Source organism: Eschscholzia californica, unplaced genomic scaffold (assembly GCF_041429995.1).
Source record: "Eschscholzia californica isolate CP2 unplaced genomic scaffold, dmEscCali1.0.p SCAF_3, whole genome shotgun sequence".
Taxonomy (NCBI): Eukaryota; Viridiplantae; Streptophyta; class Magnoliopsida; order Ranunculales; family Papaveraceae; genus Eschscholzia; species Eschscholzia californica.
Genome location: NW_028238420.1, coordinates 50,107,717 through 50,130,134, shown reverse-complemented (window position 1 = coordinate 50,130,134; position 22,418 = coordinate 50,107,717). Strand labels below are relative to the sequence as shown.

At 35.3% G+C, this 22,418-nt stretch overlaps 4 protein-coding genes across 5 annotated transcripts; 1 reads left to right on the top strand and 3 right to left on the bottom strand.

The window, feature by feature from the left end:
- Positions 1-979: 979 nt before the first annotated feature.
- On the bottom strand, positions 980-1,754 carry LOC147551380 (L10-interacting MYB domain-containing protein-like). The gene is made up of 2 exons (XM_086668562.1): positions 1,629-1,754; positions 980-1,543 (listed from the first exon to the last, which is right to left on the bottom strand). Exons 1-2 carry the CDS (start codon positions 1,752-1,754, stop codon positions 980-982), a joined length of 690 nt encoding a protein of 229 aa, XP_086524688.1.
- Positions 1,755-3,933: 2,179 nt separating this feature from the next.
- LOC147551379 (exopolygalacturonase-like) lies at positions 3,934-6,238 on the bottom strand. Its single transcript, XM_086671619.1, has 5 exons — positions 5,898-6,238; positions 5,271-5,588; positions 4,882-5,171; positions 4,546-4,771; positions 3,934-4,462 (listed from the first exon to the last, which is right to left on the bottom strand). Exons 1-5 carry the CDS (start codon positions 6,063-6,065, stop codon positions 4,220-4,222), a joined length of 1,245 nt encoding a protein of 414 aa, XP_086527745.1. The 5' UTR covers positions 6,066-6,238; the 3' UTR covers positions 3,934-4,219.
- On the top strand, positions 6,075-14,659 carry IBR3 (acyl-CoA dehydrogenase-like protein). 2 transcript variants are annotated; one of them, XM_086671616.1, is made up of 17 exons: positions 6,075-7,223; positions 7,332-7,466; positions 7,679-7,819; positions 7,989-8,120; positions 8,433-8,609; positions 8,972-9,049; positions 9,270-9,389; positions 9,937-10,035; positions 10,129-10,246; positions 10,944-11,173; positions 11,294-11,488; positions 11,695-11,837; positions 12,500-12,584; positions 12,691-12,900; positions 13,047-13,199; positions 14,014-14,118; positions 14,231-14,659. In XM_086671616.1, exons 1-17 carry the CDS (start codon positions 7,089-7,091, stop codon positions 14,420-14,422), a joined length of 2,448 nt encoding a protein of 815 aa, XP_086527742.1. In that variant the 5' UTR covers positions 6,075-7,088; the 3' UTR covers positions 14,423-14,659. The 2 variants fall into 2 exon arrangements, with proteins under 2 accessions (XP_086527742.1, XP_086527741.1); XM_086671615.1 differs by having other exon boundaries at positions 10,920-11,173.
- Positions 14,660-15,371: 712 nt separating this feature from the next.
- On the bottom strand, positions 15,372-18,122 carry LOC147551377 (endoglucanase 17-like). The gene is made up of 8 exons (XM_086671618.1): positions 17,684-18,122; positions 17,368-17,574; positions 17,027-17,227; positions 16,833-16,925; positions 16,557-16,718; positions 16,367-16,466; positions 16,059-16,222; positions 15,372-15,953 (listed from the first exon to the last, which is right to left on the bottom strand). Exons 1-8 carry the CDS (start codon positions 17,921-17,923, stop codon positions 15,621-15,623), a joined length of 1,500 nt encoding a protein of 499 aa, XP_086527744.1. The 5' UTR covers positions 17,924-18,122; the 3' UTR covers positions 15,372-15,620.
- Between the last annotated feature and the right edge of the window lie 4,296 nt (positions 18,123-22,418).

Here is a 22,418-nt window from a genome sequence, read left to right as displayed (position 1 = left end):
TTTAAAAAGTAGAAAATAACATAAAGTTAGTTTGGCAAAATACTTACTTATAAATTAAAAAGTCAAAAAGTTAGTTTGGTAATATTATTTATACATATTTGTTTTTTGTAAAAAGAAAACAAATAGTAAATAAATGAAATAAATATGAAGAACAAATTCATATTTAAAAATAATTAACCTTATAACCAGTAGAAGAGTTTGTTTCAACAAAAAAAAACCAGTTAGGAGAAAGAAATTACTACTTCGCGAAGTAAAATAATATCAATATGTGAATCAAATCTAAGATTCATAATCCTTCCATATTCACGTTGTAAGCATTAAAATAAGAAATAACCATAGTTCTACCTATAACGGCAACCGATAATGTGCAGCCATACTATGGCGTATCATGTCTCTCATGGCACACATTTCTCTTCGTCCTTCTTGAGAGTGTTGAAATCTATCTGCAACATTTCGGTTACATTCATTGTGCCCGATCGTGTATAAGAATATGCACATTTGTTCTTCTACACTGACATAACGAGTATCTCTCATGAGACCGCGAGCCTTAAGTGCATCACATAAGTCATACAATACATTTGCCTTCAAACGGAACATATCTGGGCATCGGTCTACATGTCCATTCAATACGTTATGTACATATTCTCTTCCACTAAACGAATCATTCCTATATGGTTGCTTTAAAAAATATCTTATATTATATTCTTGAAGCAAATGTATTGTCATTAATTCATTTGCATTGTCTTCTCTATCAGTACTTGTTTCACTATCAGAACTCATCTTTCAAAATCTCTAACCTGTAAACATGTAATAGTTATAATTTCATCAAGTAACAAAAATGAATTGCCAAATAATTCATTAAGAAATTGTCATTAAAACCAGTACCTACAATAATTAAGAATTTGTCATTGTAAAAACAAATAGTTTGTTTTTTTGTAGATAGTAAAAAGAAATAGTTGAAAATAAAAATCTAATGCATCTAAATGTTTCCACTTTCAATTGAACTAATCCAACCCATCCTTCGGTGGTCAGGCATGCGGATAAAAGCCTCTCGCCATTCTTTCTCTTTAAGTAGTTTTAAGGCACTAATGTATGTATCGTTGTTGACTAATGTCCCCATGCCATCTAATATTTCAATGCATTCTGTCATTGTAAATTTATTTTTTTCATCCATTCTACTTTTGGAAGACTCTGCTAATATCTTCAATGTCTCATTTATCTCAAATCCTCTATTGTCTCTTCTTGGTCGTCGAGCTATGCTAGCAGTATTATTAGGACGTGGTCGAGCTGTAACATCAACATTTTCTTCCTGCTCATCTCTAACATGTTCATAATTCTCATTTTCTTCATCACCTCTTTGAGAACTACCATGAGGACTACGAGATCGACGTCGATTTGGGCTATCTTCCTCATCAGACGAATCGAATTCTCTATCATGCGATCCTCTAAGACGTCCACTAGCAACAGTATCTCCAAAAATAATCGCTAATTTTTCGTATTCTGGACAACCATGTTTACGAAACCTACTTGCCCTCGGATTTGTCTGTTAAATAAAAGGTAAAGAATTTTAAATTGGACTATCTTTTATGCTAAAGATACAATTACAACCTAAGAAGAATAAAAATTACCTTAACATAGTTGTCCCACCATTCATTCGTAGCACTCACAGTACATAATACTGAATCCCAACCTAAGCCAGTGTTTCCTTCGACAAGTTTCTTATGGTCCTTATATCTTTCCTTGAAGATCGTCATCTTATTTTTGAAAGCCTTTAAATCATGTTTAAGTCTGAACCTTTGATAATATTTTTTCATAATGTCTGCCCATTCACTTTTTGAGAATGTCCCTATCACCCTATTTTCGCCAGATGCGATTACCTTTTCAGCCATCAAATCTATAAAATACGCCTCCGTTACTTGGGACCAAGAGGCATTAGTTGCAATTGCGTTCTCGTAAGGAGGCAATGTAGATTGATTGATACTCATCTAGAGTATAAATTGATAAATTAGTTGGTAATATTATAAAGCTAAAAGTATAGCAGTCAACCTCCTAAACTGATAAATTTTGAAGAACATAAAAGAGAGAAATATAAATTGTGTAACACATACAACTCCAATGATTAAGCACCAAAATCTTAATTATATGAGGTTTCTCATGTAATATTGACACAACAATCAAATTAAAATGAATCACAACTTAAATACATTAAAAAGAAATTCTCAAACAGTGAAGCTAGATATAAGCCATCTCTCTAGCTTCAAGACCTAGGACTACAAAAAACTGCTACCATTTTGTTTTGATTTGATTTTTTATGTGAAAACAATAAATCGAAAAATTCTAAGGTCGATATAAGCCATCTCCATTAAATTTAGAACTTTGGTGTCAGGTAATAGTGATAATACCTTGATGATTTCAGATTTGAAATAAAGAACACACAAAAAAAAAAATCAAGCATCCATGAATAATAAGAAGTTCTGTAACTAGTAAAATTCCATCTACAGTTCTGCACAAAACAAAAACTCCTAATAAACTAAAGCATTCATACTGTTTTAGTAGTTAACTATTACTTTCCTAGGTAGGAAAATTAATTTTATGGCTTCTTAATAATACCATGATGATGTACCCTTCATGAATTCAAGGACATGATAAAGTTGAATAAAAAACAATAAAGAAGAGTTATGGAGAAGATATGAATATAAAAGTAGAATCTTACCTTTTGTTTTGGAAGAAATAGATGGAGAGCTATGGAGGAACTGCTAGGCACTTTGTGGGAATGTTGAGAAGAAGTGGGAACCCTAGATAAAGGGTTGAAATTTCCCCCCCAAAAATGACGCTTCTGTTCCCTCCTTTTTTTTCACGGGAAATGGGACGTAAATTTCCCTCCAAAAGAAAAAGTTGCTTTGCTTTCAAGTCATAAGCAAAAAAAATTTACTTTGAAAAAAAGTAAGATTTTAACTTAAATGAAGTCATACTTATATGCATTACCAAACTAACTTTTTTACTTTTCTACTTAAATAAGTAAAAAAGTAACTTATTTTGGTGTTGCCAAACGACACCTTAGATATCGTGTATCACAATGATTTTCTCATTTAAAAATTTACATAATAATTAAGTAATTTACCAGTTCTACACCCTATGCTAATTATTGCTCGACCTACTATTCATGTATTTTAGCTAATCGAATTGCGTGTCTGAGAGCTTTACAATTTTATTGTACCTTCTCCATTGATCATTTTTGAACTTTCAAGCGATATTGGCTGACAACTAAAAGATGCTATTTGTCTCCAGAATAGACAACATATGTCGTGACAGAAATCTATTTTATAATGCAGAAAGTCAACTAAACGTTGAATACTCTTACATAACTTTACATTTGACCACAATGTTGGCAACGGTTAAAAGTTGTGACCTTTAGGTTAAATACTTATTGTTTCCGCAACTGTAACCATTTGTTGCTAACTATATTGTCGCATCATATTTGGAGTCATATTTTAGCATAATAATTCATATATTTTCGGAAACTCGTCGTGAGCAAATAATAAGATGTGAATTGTGGAAGTATATTGTATGCTCACTTCCAAAGATTCATAGATGATATATTGTAAGGAAGTTAATCGTCATAGTATATAGAAGTGTTCTAGGTCCTGTCTCTCTGTAATTTTAGTTTGTCATTTATACTTTTATGTGTCTGCGTACCATTGCAATTTATTGCCGTTCTTGGTTCTATTTAACAACATAGTTCACTCTTTTTCTAAGAACGGATCACGGTTAAAGAAGAACCAAGAAGTTCAATAAATGTTGAGAAAATCGATAACAGGTTAACCTACTATTATACCATTGGATAAACTTTACAAAATATAGTATCTTGTTTAGTTTCTGGTATTTTATTCACCTCGACATGGAAAATAAATATATCCACAAACACATAAAATCCATAAGTAATGAAACATATATAAATCAATTAACATTTGGAAAGTAATTAAATTTATAATCCACATTGAACTTCCTCTCATCATCCACCCAAGTATACATACTTTATATTTTGGAGGCAACCATCTTCAAATTAACAACAAAAATTACAAACTGAATAGAAAATCTTCCTTTCTATAGTTCTTTTTTTGCTTGGGGTTGGGGAGGTAAGAAAGAACCACATAGAAGTAGAACCACCCAAATTATGATAGAAGAAGCAGGAATGGGGATGAGGCCATGAACACATAAATTAAGCAACAACTTTACAAGGTGGTGGATTTTGACGGCCCCAGAAATGAACTTTAGCATGAGCACATGAACCAGATGCCTGAGCACCTGCTGGCTTAGCCCCAACAAATTTCAAATCAATGTTAGCCATATCCACATTTTGGCATGGAATTTGAGAACTGCATCCAACATTCACTGCTATATTTGAAACTGATGTACCATGAATGTTTCTGTAATGAACATCACTTATTGCCACCAATGAAGGCTGAAACAAAAAATTATCAAAATTAACATCGGTCGGTCGTCATCGTTTAATATATAGAAGAAAAAAAAGAAACATATACTTACCTTTTTGTTGCATGAATTTCCTGCACAATAACTTTGGTCAATGATGATTGGGTTCTTGACATTTTCCATTATGATGTCCTGGAAGATGAAGTGAGAAGCTTTAAGTGGTGGAGAAGCTGGCCAGGTTTTGATTCTAACCCCATTTTCAGTTCCTGATAATGTGCAGTTCCTTACAATAACTCCTCTCACATCTTTCTCTGTATCTCTCTTCCCCAAACTCCCAATACTGTTTAAAACCCAAAAAAAAGTCGAAGAAATTGTAAGGATCTTTCTCTATAAATTTACGTCTATAAAACCAAAATCAATGTTTATGTAATGTTGGACTTTGGTATGTACCTGATACCATGTCCTGGACCGCAAGTAACTTTGGAGACAGAAATGTTGGTGGAGCCTTGACCGATGGAGACACAATCGTCACCAGTTGCAATAACACTTCTGGAAATTCTTACGCTAGTTGACTCACTTACGTGAATACCGTCAGTGTTTGGGCTTTCTTTAGGGGCGTTAATATGGGTACTATGCACCTTAAAATTAGTACAACCATGAATTAACATGTGGAATCCCATGGGATTAAGTGAGTTGATTTGGCGAACGACTCCGTTCATTACATTGTTGAATTTTATGCTCTGCATCAAAAACATTAAACAAACTAGTTAGATTACATAAATCATCGTATACGAAATACTCTATATATTTAGGACAGAATGGTAAAGATATTTACGTACGGTTGCCATCATGACACAATCAGAATTGCTGCTACAATCATCGTATTTCCATGACTCGGCACCTTGACCATCGAAAGTTCCTCCACCTGTCAAAGTTATGCCGTTTGGAATGCCTTCGAACAAAAGCCATGCATCATCAGCATATTCACTAAGATCAGTTGAAGCTTTAAGAGTTCCCTGCACTTGAACATAGATATTAGGGGTGGTACATGGTCCATGAAATATGACCGGCCCTGTCAAATATATCCCTTGGGGGATAAGGAGCCTGGCATTGCCGCCTGCAAAATGGCAAGCTGCGATCCATGCCTGCATGATTGCCTGCACGAATAATAAGTAATCAGTAAATCTTCTTTATATGTCACATGGAAATGAGTATATTGTACCCTGTCCTATGAAAAATCTACGGTTTGTTATCTTGAGTTCAAATTATTATGTCTAAAGTCGAATTCATCAAATTATGCGTACGTTCTTAGAATAAAGAACAAAGATTGAATTTCTCAAGAAATAGAGTTTCTCGTCTACATTTTTGAAGATTTGCAATATATTAAGAATCTATATATTGGTTCATCATATTACAGAAACATAAATTTCGGTTAAATTTGAGACAATGTTCAGAAAACTAGTTACCTCAGAAGCATCATCATGGCCATTGGGCTTAGCACCGTAGTTTAATATATTAAAAACAGTAGGGTGGGGGCCGATAAGTTTTCCAACAACTCCGGTCATCACGTTAGAAATGAATAAGGGCAAAAGTAACAGAATCACAACTCCAATATTAAACCTAACGGTGGCCATTGTGACCCTGCAACCCCAAATGAAAATAAAAAATTATTGAAAAGAAAGAAAAAAAATTTATTTAAGATTTGAGAGGTAGGTTTTAATCCTTTAGGCCATTTATATATTTCAATCTGTCTCTTCAATTGCCAAATAAATCTTTCTATACTTACTATTTTTGGTTTGTAATTGTTAGCAAATTTGTTCCTCTAAATAGGGATATACACTTGTATTTTCCACCTTTTCCTAAATTTGGATCTTGTTAGCCCGGGTCTTGTGTTTAGTTGTTTAAACATTATGACTAATGACTCATCCTTGCCCTAGACTATACATCCAAAGTTGAGGTTTCTAATAGATTTGATTTTCTTTACAGAGATATATCTAACCCAATGAAACTCTTCAATTCTTTTCCTAAGAGATACAAACACATTCATTTGAATTTTGTACCCCTATTTTCTAGTTGCTAACATCTCCTAACTCAAAAACTAGATGACATAATGACAATGAATTATAGTGGATCCATTTTTTCCCATAAATTGTTTAGCTTAGATCCCAGTTATTTTCGATGAAAAGACATAATGTTAGTAGTCAACGAAAGTGTGTTCCATTAGATCGAGTCTCTTGTCTCCTTACTGATTAAAATATGTGAATTATAAAATATAGATAAATCCACAATTCAATTAAAACTTTGGATCTTGTCAACACTTGGTTGCCCAAGTGGTCGAAAGTGTTACACAAACTCAGAAAAACTTAGAGGTCCGAGGTTATTGCCACGGGGTCGGAAAAGGTTGTGTAGTTAGATTAAGGACATAGAAATTGACGTGGTATAACATTATTGTTCCAATCCCTAATTCTATCAAATCACGACAGTAATATCTGGTTATAAGTTGTTGGTCCCAAGTAGCTTTCAGTTTTCCCCTAACGCGTTCGAAAAGAGATAACATCGAAGTTATCAATCAGGTCACACAAGAAAAGACCGATTAATTTGATCACTGTTCTAGAGAGAGAGAGAGAGAGAGTTTAGAGAGAGAGAGAGGTAATTCCATGGCGATCAGTACATCTGATCTTCTGGTCAGAGTAAAACCAGGTAACGAGTTAAACACCGATTCATTGCTCCGGTATGCTCAGGCAAACGTCAAAGGCTTTCCGTCTTCTCCGGCCAACCTCACTCTTTCTCAGGTAATCATTTCAGCTTTACCTTTCTCAACAATTTTGATTCACTAAACTGATCTTTCAATTTCAGTTTCTTCTTCACTAATTAGGAATTTTCTTTTCTCTTTGATTTAGTTTGGACATGGACAATCGAATCCGACTTTTCTTATGGAAGTTAGTTCAGGAGCTTCAATGAAGCGTTACGTTTTACGAAAGAAGCCTCCTGGAAAATTGCTTCAATCTGCTCATGCGGTCGAAAGAGAATATCAGGTCATTAGAGTTTCTTTCTTTGATTTCATTGGTACTGATTTAAAGAGATGAAGATGAAAATTATATATAATTAGTGAACTTTAGTTCTAGCTAAATGTGGATGTAGTGACTGAAATGTTCAGTTCAGTATATTATGTGATTGTTCTCTGATATGCCTGATAATTTGATATTTGGTTTGAAGAGAGTCTGATTCTTAAGATGTTTTGTCACAGGTGCTTGAGGCATTAGGTATTCATACTCAAGTTCCTGTTCCTAAAGTCTTCTGCCTTTGTACTGATCCGAGTATAATTGGAACTGCATTTTACATAATGGAGTATTTGGAAGGCCGGATATACTTAAATCCAAAGTTACCAGTAAGATTTTGAATTTTCATTCACTACTAAGTATTAGAATGCTAGGTTATGGCTGTCTGGCCGCTGGGGAATTCTCTTTGGGTTTTTTTTCGGCCATTGACATTGGTTTTACGTTAAAGTTTGATGTATACTCTTAGTCTAACTTGTGTACTTTCATTTGGTTGATTAGGGAGTATCCCCTGACAAGAGGAAGGCAATCTATACAGCAGCAGCTAGAACTTTAGCTTCTGTTCATAGTGTTAATGTGGATTCGATTGGGTTGGGAAAGTTTGGGCGTAGGGAGAACTATTGCAAGCGACAAGTAAGTCATTAATCTAGTAGTATTTTCTGCCGGCTCTATAAACAAATTTGTATCATATGCGAAGTTTTATAAGTGTTGAAGCTGGATGTGCTTAGCCTCAGCATGAACTTATATCTTCAATTTGGGAGGAGGAAAAAAAAGCAACTCTCATCCTCCTTGAGTCAGTATATCTCAGTTTAATAGTTCCGATTTCTAATGTTTGGGATATTGGAAAAAAGCATGCCAAGGAAGCAGGCAGGATGTCTATTTCATAGGCTGGTGCAATTTTTACCTAAGAACGGATAGACTTTTACAAATATTTTTTTGGTTCAGGTGGAGAGATGGGCGAAACAGTATATGATTTCTACTGCTGAGGGAAAACCTAATCGAAATCCTAAGATGCTAGAGTTGGCTGGATGGTTAGGGCAACATATTCCGCTTGAAGACTCTTATGGAGGTCTTGTTCATGGTGACTTTCGAATTGATAATCTAGTGTTCCATCCCGTCGAGGTATGTATTAATTTTGCGGGCTTCTCAAAGCCAACTGGCAGTGAATGGATAGACCATAGGAATTTATTTTCTTGATTTTGAGGTTACTTGATTCCTGTGAGATTCTCAACAATGTGGTAGTTGAAATTTCTCCTTGTAACTATCTAAACCTACTATGCATTTAACCAGTTTCCAACCATGAATCACAGCCGCAGAATGATTGGAGTTAACTTCTAATCATCAATTACATCCATGAGCTGTATGGGTTTAATTGATGATTTACAAGACATAAAGCTTTTTAAATATAGGCCATGTACCTCAAGAAACTCTTAATTAGATGCAGGGATTTGAAGCACACATCTAAGAAGCGCTTTGTGATGCAGGATAAGGTAATCGGCATACTCGATTGGGAATTGTCAACACTTGGAAACCAAATGTCTGATGTCGCCTATAGCTCCATGGTATGTATCCAACTTTCAATAGGTTTGACCGACAATTTCTCATTACTTGTCTTTCTGATGAACTGGGTCATTTGTGGTGCTCTTTGGTGTCAATATTATACGATTCTGCTTTTTTTTTATCATTCTCAGTCTTCTTGGCTGTAGAATGTTAAAAAATTTCCCAAGTAATGAAATTGAGTTTGACAAACATAAGTTGCTTACTTTTTTCCTTTCCTGGCAGCCTTATGTTTTGGATGTAACAACAGATAACGCAGAATCATACGAGGGATTCGAAGTCCTTGGCATTCCCCAGGGGATTCCTTCACTGGCAGAATACCTGGCGGAGTACTGCTCTCTGACTGTAAGTGTCATCTTTATGGTTCTGATTATATAATCAATTGTTATGACTTATGTATTTAGTGTTTTCCATCCCACTAGCTGACTTTATCAAAGAAGGTTTGTGATGCATATTGAGGAGGTAGTCAGGGCGGTGGAAATAGCAAACAGTATTAGTAGTTCACGATTCACATGCCGAAAATGAAGCCATAATTTGGTCAATTTTTACATAGAATTATAGGACATAGATAGTGCCCAAAATTGACCCTACCTAATTATAGTAAGTCATAAGTAATATCAGGTCGCTGTTGGGCTGACTGGAAAGAGATAATGCAGCTCTAAGATCACATAACCTATGCAACTTATGTTTGTGATAATGAAAATGATGATCTTTATAGGTTTGTTGGAGGATAAACGAAACGATTTTACTACGTACCCCGCATGTTTGCAGCATGTATGCATCTGTTCTTTCGAGCAGTTCGTGATGTTTACCTAGAAATTATGTTTTCCTATCTACTTTTCTTTCTTAGCTTCTAAGAAACTAATCTGTTATTGGGTATATTGAAATGCAGGGAAAGCCATGGCCAGTTGCAGATTGGAAGTTTTATGTTGCCTTATCCTTGTTTCGTGCTGCCTCAATCTATGCGGGGGTGTATAACAGATGGGTTCTGGTATTATTTATCTTTTCTTTTTACCTGTTATAAGCATTTATTATGTTAATTTATGCATACAGAGATCTAGAAAAGAATAGTACTTTATTGCAGGGTAATGCCTCAGGAGGTGCCCGTGCTCAAATCACTGGGAAAATGACAAATGTTATAATAGATTGTGCATGGGCCTTTATCAACCGAAAGTCAGTGCTTCCTGATCACCCTCCATCAGGTAGTAGATAGATTATGTGCTTTTGGTATCAAGTCGGGTCATTCTTTTGGTTGAATTCTATATTAAGGCTTTTAAAGTTTCTATAGAAATTCAAGCCTGTAAGATCTATGTGCCAAATTATGATTTACATTTACCACACCCAGATTTTAAGTCTGATACTACACCTTTTAAGAATATTTGTTCTACTATCCCTTCCATCCTATGAACTATATTGAAGGATGCCATGATAGCTGGAAATAGTAGTCCATATATTTCTAGACTTGCTACATTTTTAGGTTTAGATAAATATTTATCCTTGTTATGTCATTTGGTTATTTAGGTTGTATATTTTTCAGTTTCGGTCTGAAATACGAACAATAGTTTGTGCACCGCACTTGTCTACATGTGTTCTTGTATCAATTTATTTCTCTTCTAAAATCAGATTAGTGAAGCAAGTTTTCTTTTCAAACTATTACATATTCATAAAACCTGAAAACTCACGAATTCGACATAAATACTTTTTTGTCAGTTTTAAATCCATTAGTGAGTTGAAATCATGCAATTTATCATATCGAATAAGTTACTCCATATCCAGTAATTCTAAGTTCAGATTCATGAAAAAGACAAATAGGACCTTTTTTCCAGGTCTCACTTAAAATGTCAACTTATGTTTGCAGTTCTCATTCAATTACAGGAGACCATTTGAAACATTTTGCAGATGAGAGTGGAGGTGAAGCTCTCCTAAACGAAGGAGGAAAATATATTCCTAATCAGAAGGTTGTAGAACTGAGAAAGAAATTGCTAAAGTTCATGGAAGATCATATATATCCTATGGAAAGCAAGTTCTCTGAACTTGCTCGATCTAACATGCGTTGGACAGTTCATCCAGAGGAGGAGAAATTGAAAGAGCTGGCAAAAAGAGAAGGTTTATGGAACCTCTGGATACCCGTACGTAAAGATTCAGACTCATTGTTACTTTCATACGTTCCGATTCTTAGTATGTTAGAGGGACAAAGTAGTTAATATTTAGTCATCCGTTTCAGTCGTTCTTTTGTGTGTGTTTTGCAGTTGGATAGTGCTGCTAGGGCAAATAAGATACTCTTTAATGACAGAAACCACATTCCTTCTAGGGATGCAAGTAGTCTTCTACTGGGTGCTGGACTTTCAAACCTCGAGTATGGTTACCTTTGCGAAATCATGGGGCGTTCTGTTTGGGCTCCTCAGGTGTTTAACTGTGGTGCACCTGACACTGGAAATATGGAGGTAATTCTTTTTCATAGGGAATTATAAGTTAACATGTATCAGTACCGGGTTTCCGTCTCTATAAGTGGTAAATAGTTAGACAGTTAGATTTTAAGTGATAACTTGTTTTTATAATTGCAGAAAAGTATCTTCTTGTTCTTTCATAAACTATTTCTCGAGTGTTGTAGAAATAATTTTTTTAATATACTTAGATTATGCTATTCTAGGTGTTGCTGCGGTATGGAAATAAAGACCAGCTACAAGAGTGGCTTATTCCTTTACTTGAGGGGACAATTCGCTCTGGATTTGCAATGACAGAACCACAAGTAGCATCTTCAGATGCAACCAACATTGAGTGTTCAATTATAAGGTAGGTCCGTGCTTGTGCGAATTATGAAGGTCGAACACTTGCATAGATGATTATCCTGGAGACAGTTTATAGTATTTATGAGCAGACAATGCCATGTATTAAGTTTACTCAATCATAATACAGATAGAGTATGTAACTACATTTAAATGCATAGGTATGACGTATATGTTCTCAATTGACTCTTAGATATTTCTTTTGTGTTATCATCTTCAACTATCTCAGATTTTGACTTGTTGTTCTTCATATAAGGATCAAAATGAATCTTAGAAGTAGTTCAGTCTATCTAAAGTATCAACTAGTTCGAAAATATGGTGTTCTCAAAGCAATTGTCAACTGAAATTACATGATTGTGAAATTTTTGCGAGAAATTCATGTGAAAAATGTAGTAGGTCTCGTGGTGATCTGCGTATTCATATTATTGCAAATTTTTAGCCTAAAAGTATTCTTCTTGATGAAGTTTTCTATCATACTATGTACTCAATGAAATATTTTACCTCTCTTTGAATGTCATTTAGTTGTTTATCTAAAGACACATGATAGCTTCATGACTTCATGCTACTATAGGGAAGTATGTTCTTCCTAAATAAGCTCGCTCGGCGCTGCACCTTAGTTTTCAAATCATTTCATTTAAAATAATCAGTAATTCTGATTTTCTTATGCAGGCAAGGTGACTCATATATCATAAATGGAACCAAGTGGTGGACAAGTGGAGCAATGGATCCTAGGTGCAGATTACTGATAGTTATGGTCAGTTAATTGTCTTAAAATTTGCCCATTGATCTGTACAAATAGTTGTCTTTTAATTCCCGTTTAAGCGAGGAGTTGTGAACTGAATAGTAACAAATATCTGCAGGGAAAAACAGACTTCAATGCTCCAAAGCATAAACAGCAATCCATGATCTTAGTAGATATTAGAACTCCAGGAGTTCATGTGAAGAGACCGCTAATGGTATTTGGTTTTGATGATGCACCTCATGGACATGCAGAAATTGTGTTTGAGAATGTCAGAGTACCAGCGAAAAATATCCTGCTTGGGGAAGGTCGTGGATTTGAGATTGCTCAGGTAAGGATCTACTGTCCCGTTTGGTGTACCACACTCTATACTTGGTTGCGGTCCAAAACGATCACAAGTACAGTATTGTAATGAATCTTAAACCTGAAGATTAATCGTCAGTACTCATGCCTTACCCTCCCATGTGAATATTGCAGGGTAGGTTAGGCCCTGGAAGATTACACCATTGCATGAGACTGATCGGTGCTGCAGAACGTGGCATGCAACTGATGGCACAGAGGGCTCTTCAAAGGAAAGTGTTTGGGAAGTTGATTGCAGAACAAGGTTCATTCCTGTCTGATATGGCCAAGGTAAAAGTTTCATAAAGTACCTCTAAATTCTAATGATATGAATCAGGTGCAACTTTCTTCTGTTTTCATTTTCCTCGTCAGAATAACTTTATAGAAAAAATCAATCTGCTTGTACCGTTGTACGCTTAAGTGGGTAATCAGTCTCTAGATCCCATACCTCAGTCGGTCAGCACAACCCCATGTACTAGAAAGATCCAAAAGATGCTTGGACTCCCCAGTCCCCAGTATTATAAAAACAAGCTTTCGGGAATGGTTCAGGGTGATAGGATTGAAGTATCCGTGTGAAGTTAGGTTTTATGCACAACAATCTGGATCACTAAATATAATTCATCAGAGGTGTATGTTAAAATGAATCACAAAAGACCAGTGAAGAGATGAGAGAGAAAACCAATCACTCACAAGAACGCGAGATTATATGGACTGTGGTTATGTCGTAAAGACTTACTCCACCGCGAAAAATGGCAAAGGTGTATGTTATAATGATTTCACTATTTATGAAGAATAAGATTACAGGATTTCTCAAGACTTCTTAGCGAATAGCGATAACCTTTCCTCTCTCTGCCCACTCTCTCTCTCCCCAAAAACAAATGAACAGTAAACAATGACCGCCCTTATAAGACTAGGGCAATGGAACGTATATTGGACTGGGCCAAAAGATTTGAGTGGCCCTCCGTTCCCTGGACACGGATACAAAAAAATGTTTTTCCCACTTCGCAGTTCGTGTCTGAGTAACCCATATTCGACTTACTTTTTCTAATAGTGTACTAAATCGCTCTTGAAGCAGCAGTAATCTTAAAAGTTTCATACTTAACAGTGTCGGATAGAGCTTACAAAGACAAGATTGTTAGTTTTGGAAGCAGCAGACCAGCTAGATCGTTATGGAAATAAGAAAGCTCGTGGAATCATCTCAATGGCGAAGGTGAGTACTCTAGTTATGATTTTAAACTTCGCGAGTAAATAACCTGCAATCTGTAAAAATCCACCTGCACCAAAAATCTAAACCACTTTTATTTCACGGGTGGACTGAGCAGGTTGCAGCTCCGAATATGGCGAACCAAGTACTGGACATGGCAATTCAAGTTCATGGTGCTGGTGGTGTATCATCTGATACAGTTCTAGCTCATCTCTGGGCCACAGCAAGGACATTGAGAATCGCTGATGGACCAGACGAAGTGCATTTGGGGACAATCGCCAAGTTAGAACTACAAAAAGCTAAACTATGAAGTATCACAACCCGAAAAAAGGGGAAATAATTGGAGAAGCAGGAGCAACTTCCGTTGTTGTAGTATAACATACAAGTAAGATATATAAGAAAAAAAACAAGTAGAATCTGACAAGCTACACAGAGATAATAAAGCAGCAATGCGCAATACTAATTCTGCCAAATGTAGAACTTAATGAGGTCAGATTCTACCTCCGTATTCATAGTTGCATTAACTTATAGTCTCCTTATTCTGCAATTTCTGTGATTGCCATTGGTTTTCATTATTTTTCAAATGACAAATGTGACTTTAAGGTTCATGGTGCCCAGTATCTCTAGTTAGCCGGGTCTGCAGAACCAGCCTGATGTGCCGTTAAACAAGTACGGCCGAACATGTGGGTCCCTAATAGACTCACAGGTCGGGTGCAGTAGCCCAGCCTGGGGTAGCCTGACCCACTTGACCTCTTTATTCTTGCATTTGGGAGGAAAGAACCAACATTTTGATGGAAAAATAGGCATATAGTAACAATATCTTGCATTCAGTTCAGACCTTTGTTGGTGTTTATTTGATCTTTTCCCCCCTTCGTTTTTGTGAAAAAAAAATGTCCCATAAAGCAAATGGGCCACCTTATCTTCAGCTGGTTATTAGGAAGCAGTACAATTTCTGACATGCTTTTCTGATTTCTTCTGATACATATAAGCATGTCCTTATCACCATGTGGCATGTGCTCTTACTTGTTATTACATATTTACACACTTCGTTATCTTTCTCTTTCTAAACAAAGATGTCTTTCTTTAATCTAAATTACCTCACTTTGGGCAGTGTTATTACTAATTAACTTCATATTTTAATCCCAATTTGAACAGCTCGAGTTAACAAAATCCCATCTTTCCATACTTTCCCATAATCCCATCCCCCATTAGGTGACAAAATCCATAACCATAAACATCGTCAGAGCCACGAAACGATAATAATAATAACCATAACAATAACCTTTACTGCATTTATATTTAATAGAGCGGATGGGTTTAGGCTCTAACCCTTTAGATCTTTCGCCATGACCCTAATTCCATTTTACATATTACACATAACATTAATCATACTAACAACCATAATACCCAAAGAAGTTACAATTAGAAAACTAAACCCTAGAAACTTTACCTTATAATCAAATATTACATTCAATGAGATAATTTTCCTTGTAAAAGGACTAGTTTAATTAGAGTTGCCCAAAAGAGTGAGCAAGATAAGTCAATGACCCAACCAAAGGTGCATTCATATAAGTGGATGGTTCAGATTGCTCATAATCAATCCTATCATCTGGGAACTGATCATGTTGATCTGGTCCACCAACTACAGCACCAACATGAACATTAGGGTTTGGTGTTTTACAGTTCTGGAAATTGAACCCCTCTTTGCATTGAATTTTCCCAGGATGAGATGAAATGGACGGTATAGATGATCCTCTATGGTGTATCCTTTCGGGATATCTGTTTCCGTACCCCACCATATACGACATTTTCAACGGGTTGTCTCCCAACAAATAATCCACCTACAGCGCATTATAGCAACACCAAACAATATGAGTACAAAACTCTACCGTTAAAACTGATTGATTCTAAAATACGCCGTGAGTGTACAAAATTGAGATTCTTACTTGTTTCTTAGCTAAGCTTCTGAGTTTCTTCGGTGTGAATGTGACACTACCACAACTGACCACCCTGTGTGCGGAGGTTAAGTATTTGGCGTATGTTAGCAAAAGGAATGACGTGGAGGTCACATATTGCATGTTACTATCACTCATTTTGATAAGAAGCCCACCTGTTTTTAGGGTTCCACAAACAAGTCCAAAATCCCATTTCATAGCCGTTAGAACACACAAAAGTAGCCGTTTGGATTTTTAGAGAGAGTAAAAGAGAGAGAGAGAGAGGTAAAGAGAGAAAGAGGTAGAGAGAGAAAATGAACCTGGGGTGTACTGAGAAGAGCCAGGAATTAGAGAACAAATGAAATTATCAGCATGAACTTTATAATCACCCAAAGATTGAACCTTTTGAACAAGAAATGCCTAAACAAAAAAAGGGTAAAAACAGATCAATATCACAAAACTTTCAAAAACCCTAATTTCAAAAAGAAAATTTAGGGTTAAACTTTTGACCTTAGAGAGAAGAATTCTTGCTCCAGCATGTTTGTTATCCCAACCAAATATATTATCAGTTTCATCAGCTCCAAGGGTTAACCCATTAGCATGAATGTAGTTCAAAAAAGTTGATTTTTTAGTAGCTTTTTGTAACCAAGCAGCAGCCCACAATAATTCATCCTTTAACCAACAAAAAAACCCAAAAATCATTAGATTCACAAATCAACATCTTATAGAAGAACCCCCAAAAAAGAGTCAAAATTAGGTCAAAATTAAAGCACTAGTAGGTTTTACCTGATAACCAGAGTAAGAACAGTAATATGGGCAGACATATTTCTTCAAGCTACTACTATAAACTCCTCTGTACTTGTCAGCAAATGAAAATACCTAAATACCCACTCAAACCAAAATACAAGATTTAGAGAGAGAGAGAGAGGGAGATGAAAGTTGGGTAGTTGTCCATTGAAGAAAGTTGTGATTTTTTTTACCATGGCAGCTCTTTTGAGAAGAACTTTGGAGTAAGATGGATCTGATTTTCTGAAAACTAAAGAAGCAGCAGCTAGGGCAGCAGCAGTTTCACCAGCTACATCAGAACCAGGATTGTTTTTATCAATCTTGAAAACAGATCTTGGTGTATCCATATCTTCTGGTCTTTCCCAACAAGAATGATCTTTTGTTGCATCTCCAACCTGCAACCCATTCATTCATTGAAAACCCTAGACCCAATATCACAACTTCTACTTTACAAAATCAAATTTCCTAAATGGGTTCTTAAGAAAACCCCCAAAATGAAACTCAAAACAGAGAAGAAGATGAAGAAGAAGTGAACCTGAACATAGATGACTCCTGGATGGGCAGTGGCTTTGAGAAGATAATCAGTAGCCCAACGAATAGCTGTTCTTGCATTTTGCAATTCACTCTTCATTAAACCACCAAATTCAAGAACACTCCATGAAAGCATGGTGGTTGTGAAAGCCATTGGAAACCCAAACTTCACATTGTCACCAGCATCATAATATCCTCCAACCAAATCAACCTGCATTTTATCATTTTGCCACCATTAGAAACAAACCCACCTTCTTATTTTGAACAAAAACATAAAAAGTTAAGTTAAAATGGGTAATGAGAAGGTTGAAACAACTCACATTCATGGCTGATCCATCAGATAGACCTGAATCTTTTCTCCATGTGACTCTCTGGTTAGAAGGAAGCTTCCCTGATCTCTGTCCTTCAAAAAATAGGATTGATTTTGTGAGTGCATCTTTGTAGTTTTGGGAAGCAAATTTGTGTTTGCTTTTGTGGGAAGATGGATAGGCATTGCTGAGTAAGAAAGAAGTGAAGAAACAGAGTAAGATTAGAAGAACAGAAGAAACAGAGGAACCCATTTCAACCCCTTTTAGTCCACCACAACTACCTTGCAACTCTCTCTCTCTCTCTCTCTCTCTCTCTCTCTCTCTCTCTCTCTCTCTCTCTAACAACACACACTCTCACCTTTCTGTTAAAATTTGTGAAACAGAGAAGGTTCTATTTATAAGCAAAACTGTGCCAACATTTGTTATAATTAACACCACTAAAAGAAGCCTCAAATCCTGTTACTTTTGCTAATTTTACTTTGTCATGTTAATTGTACTTGGAATAGTATAGAATAAAGGAAGGGTAAGAAAGTAAATACATCATATATATTCTTTTACATTTTTGTATTTCTTTTAGTTGGAAAAAATATATATATAAAAAAAATTATTCTCTAGCATCCCTTTTAATCTTGTGCACCATTCACTTTCCCAAAGACTCACATGGAGATGACTGCGATCATTTTTTAAACAATATTTCTTTCTTAAAAACATACACGAGAAAATTGATTTAGAGTATCGACTTTGCTAAATGTAGAGAGCTTATGGTTCTTGATGCTATGCTCTTGTATTAAAAAAATAAACCATTGAATTTCTATTATTCTTACAAACCTAGAGTCAACCGAGATCTATAACCTAAAATGTCTCCAAAGTCCCAATAAGATGAGAAAATTGATTTAGAGTATCGACTTTGCTAAATGTAGAGAGCTTATGGTTCTTGATGCTATGCTCTTGTATTAAAAAAATAAACCATTGAATTTCTATTATTCTTACAAACCTAGAGTCAACCGAGATCTATAACCTAAAATGTCTCCAAAGTCCCAATAAGATGAATGGTACGTAGATTTAGAATTTTTCTTAAAAAATTTAGTTTAGGGTTATTTCTCAAATAGTCTTTTAGTTTATGCCTAGCTTTCCGTTCAACTCCCAAATTTGTTGAAAATACCTCGATGACGAAAGTTGTAGAGAGGATAACGAGATGAATGACAAAAATAATTAGTTTTAAACCAACTATCTTAGAGCATCTCCAGTGGGACACTCGATCTCTAACACTTAGAGTGCTACATATGGTTTTTTGGAGTTTTTGTTAAAAAATCATCTCCAATGAATTACTTTGTTAGACACTTTATTATGAGGTGGACACATTTATTATAGAGTGTGTCTAGAGAGAGAAATTCTAAAACTAGAGTGTCTATACGAGACTCTCTAAGTGTCACTTTAAATTTTAAACCAACAAAAACCTTTTCTTTTCAACTACTTTTTCCATATTCAATTTAAGAGTAACATGTGTATTAAGTAGAGAGATTTTAGGGATCTCCATTGGAGACAAAGAAAATTTAGAGTGTCTCTATATCGACACTTCGGAAAAGAAGAATTTTATCTGACACTTGACTACTAGATTTTAGAGTTGTGTTAGATTGTGCTATTGGAGAGGAACTACCCACACAGAGTTGTCCTTTGTTTATGGCTAATATAACCAATTATAAACAAGGTACAATAACTAACAATTAGATATAACTAAACTAGGTTGTTTAGAGAATAAGCATGTTAGGAATTTGATTAGGAGGAGACTAGGCATGTTAGGGATAGCATGGTGGATATCTTAAAATAATTAGTCTTAAACCAGAGATGGACACATTAACTACATGATTAAGTGAGAGATAGCATTATTAATAAGAGGGGTTGGGCAAAAGGCCCAAAATCAGCCCAACAATATGTATCAGGCCCACTGCAGATAAAGAATGAGGGGCAGGTCCAAAAAAGTCAGGCTAGGGGTGGAATTTCCGAAACACCCTTCTTCTTTTTGAAATTTACGAAACGACCATCAAAAAATTCCCGGGAAACTCGAAAATTTCTGACAAGTAATCTGACACGCCTCCCATCAGACTGTGTACTTTCCATAAATTCACAAAATTGCCATCAAAAAATTCCCGGGAAACTCGAAAATTTCTGACAAGTAATCTGACACGCCTCCCATCAGACTGTGTACTTTCCATAAATTCACAAAATTGCCATCGAAAAATTCCCGGGAAATTCGAATTTTTTTGGAAAATAGTCTGACGCACCTGACATTAAACCTTGTACTTTCCATGAATTTACAGAATTGCCATTACAAAATTTACCAACTTGCCATTTTCGTTCTTTTTTCCAGATTTATTTCTTATTTCTTTTTTATTTTCTCCCACACATATTTCTCTCTCCAATCTCAACAAATTTCGTTCTTTTTTTCCAGATTTATTTCTGATCTCTTTCCAATCTCAACAAATTTCTTCATTTTTGGTAGTATTTCATTGATTTGTATAAAGAAATTTTCTTGTGTACCGGGAACTATTTAGTGTACTGGTCATTTTTTAGATATGTACTACACATTTTTGTACTGGGAATTTTTTTGTGTACCGGGAATTGTTCTGTGTACAAGCCATTTGGTTATGTACTAGAAATTTTTGTAGTGGGAATTTTCTTGTGTACCGGGAATTGTTCTGTGTACTCGTCATTTGGTTATGCACTAGACATTTTTGTACTGGGGAATTTTCTTGTGCACCGGGAATTGTTCTATGTACTGGTCATTTGGTTTAGTACTGGACACTTTTGAACTGGGAATTTTCTCCTGTACCGGAAATGGTTCTGTGCACTGGACATTTGGTTATGTACTTTGATGTTTTTAGAGATGAAGAAGATAAAATGTGAAACAAATAAGAGTGATGAAGAAGAAAAATAAGAACATAAAACTTTTAGAGAGAGAGACAGAAAACTTTGATGTTTATAGAGATTGAAAGAGATGAAGAAGATAAAATGTGAAACAAAATAAGAATGATGAACACCCAAAAATGAGAACATAAAACTTTTAGAGAGAGTAAGAACAGAAAATTGATGTTTTTAGAGATTGAAAGAGATGAAGAAAATAAAATGTGAAACAAAAAAGAATGATGGACATCCAAAAATAAGAAAATAAAACTTTTAGAGAGAGAAAGAAAAGAAAATTTATGTTTTTAGAGATTGAAAGAGATGAAGAAGATAAAATGTGAAAAACAAAATAAGAATGATGAAAAGAAGATTTTTGGATGTATAAATAAGAAGAAAGAAGGAGTTGAAACAAAATATAATGGGAGGGATCCAAAAAAATTGGCTGAAATTTCGTCAAAAAATGGCGCCATTTTTGAATTTTCAGAAAATCTGAATGTTTCTCTGACATGACGTCATGTACGGGGAATTAATTGATTCGCTGTCGTCCGTCAGATTGTCAGAAAACACAGAAATTTCCCGTGGAGGGGTAAAAGAGGGATAAATAAAATAAAAACCAGGAAACTGTGAGCTGTCCTGACAATTTGGACTGGGTTCTAATTTTTTTTTGGGCTGGAGGTAATGCTTATTTACCCTCCATTTTTTGGGCGTCTCCCTCAAAAATCCTATTAATAACAGAAAATATAGGAGCTGGATGATCCATACAGAATATAGATTGAGATATAATTCTAGAGAGAGAAAGGGAGCAAATAGTTGTACATTACTCAACCACGTTTATGATAGGAAAAAAAAAACTAAAGCAGGGGTTTTCTGTTTGCTTTAGTGAAATGTTAATTAAGATAATTAAAAAGGTAATTAAGGAGATTGATTAGCTTGTATTTTTGTGGATTCATAAAGCTATAGTTAGGGCATGTGTATCTCCTCAAGTGGGTCCATAAGAATGGTGAGATCCAACCTCATGCATGTGTTCCTTGTCTGGAATCATCACAGCTTTAATAATACCCAATTTGGTTCTTCATTAGAACTGGTTCAATTATTGATTGGGCCTTTTTAACACATCTTCATACTTCATTTAGATACTAAATAGAATGTAGAATGTTAAAACTACTAATATTTGTGTTATTTATTATATTCTTAGATCAGATCCGGTTGTATTCATCTTCGTCTTCAACGTAATATTGTTCTGAAATATACAGTAACTATCAAAATCTTTGTCGGAGTTTTCACTACATTAGAATAGGGTAGCCAAAAACCCATACATGTAACTAATATTGATATATAGTGAAACCAAGAAATAAAAGGATAAAGAATGGATTTATCAAAAACTTTGTCCAAACTTTCAATCTCACACAAGGTACCAATAAACACCCATACACTTTCACAATGTAAGGATCTACATGTGTTAATATGGGCCAATGGTATGTCACTTCCATACAAAATCTTACATCTCAAAAGGAAGGGTCATCTTATCTGTACTTTCTACGAAAATGAAGACTAGTTTATACATGATATAGATTGATGGGAAATTTTATAAGGCCTCCCTAATTTTGTTAAAAGGCCTCCCCATGAACCATTTTACTTGCTAAATTATCACTGAGGGGAGACCTTTTAACAAAAATGAGGGGGCCCTATAAAATCTCCCTAGATTGATTGACCCATATTAATCAGTAGGCCTTCAACAAAAAAAAAAAAAAATCAGTAGAAATTAAAAAATATCTACATTCGCCTTAGTTTCACATAGATTGTGGTCTTGTGGATGGGGTTGATTGTCACACTTGTAGTCCGAGTG

Coding starts and splice junctions, on each gene's coding strand:
- LOC147551377 (XM_086671618.1), bottom strand. CDS start 17,923: ATGGGTTCCTCTGTTTCTTCTGTTCTTCTAATCTTACTCTGTTTCTTC. Junction 16,719..16,832: donor GTTCTTACTCTGGTTATCAG/GTAAAACCTACT, acceptor TGTTGGTTAAAG/GATGAATTATTGTGGGCTGC. Junction 16,223..16,366: donor CTCTTCTCAGTACACCCCAG/GTTCATTTTCTC, acceptor CCCTAAAAACAG/GTGGGCTTCTTATCAAAATG.
- LOC147551379 (XM_086671619.1), bottom strand. CDS start 6,065: ATGGCCACCGTTAGGTTTAATATTGGAGTTGTGATTCTGTTACTTTTG. Junction 5,589..5,897: donor GCCATGATGATGCTTCTGAG/GTAACTAGTTTT, acceptor TTATTCGTGCAG/GCAATCATGCAGGCATGGAT. Junction 4,463..4,545: donor GAAATTCATGCAACAAAAAG/GTAAGTATATGT, acceptor TTTTTGTTTCAG/CCTTCATTGGTGGCAATAAG.
- IBR3 (XM_086671615.1), top strand. CDS start 7,089: ATGGCGATCAGTACATCTGATCTTCTGGTCAGAGTAAAACCAGGTAAC. Junction 7,467..7,678: donor CGGTCGAAAGAGAATATCAG/GTCATTAGAGTT, acceptor GTTTTGTCACAG/GTGCTTGAGGCATTAGGTAT. Junction 14,119..14,230: donor GAATCATCTCAATGGCGAAG/GTGAGTACTCTA, acceptor TGGACTGAGCAG/GTTGCAGCTCCGAATATGGC.
- LOC147551380 (XM_086668562.1), bottom strand. CDS start 1,754: ATGACGATCTTCAAGGAAAGATATAAGGACCATAAGAAACTTGTCGAA. Junction 1,544..1,628: donor GGTGGGACAACTATGTTAAG/GTAATTTTTATT, acceptor TTTATTTAACAG/ACAAATCCGAGGGCAAGTAG.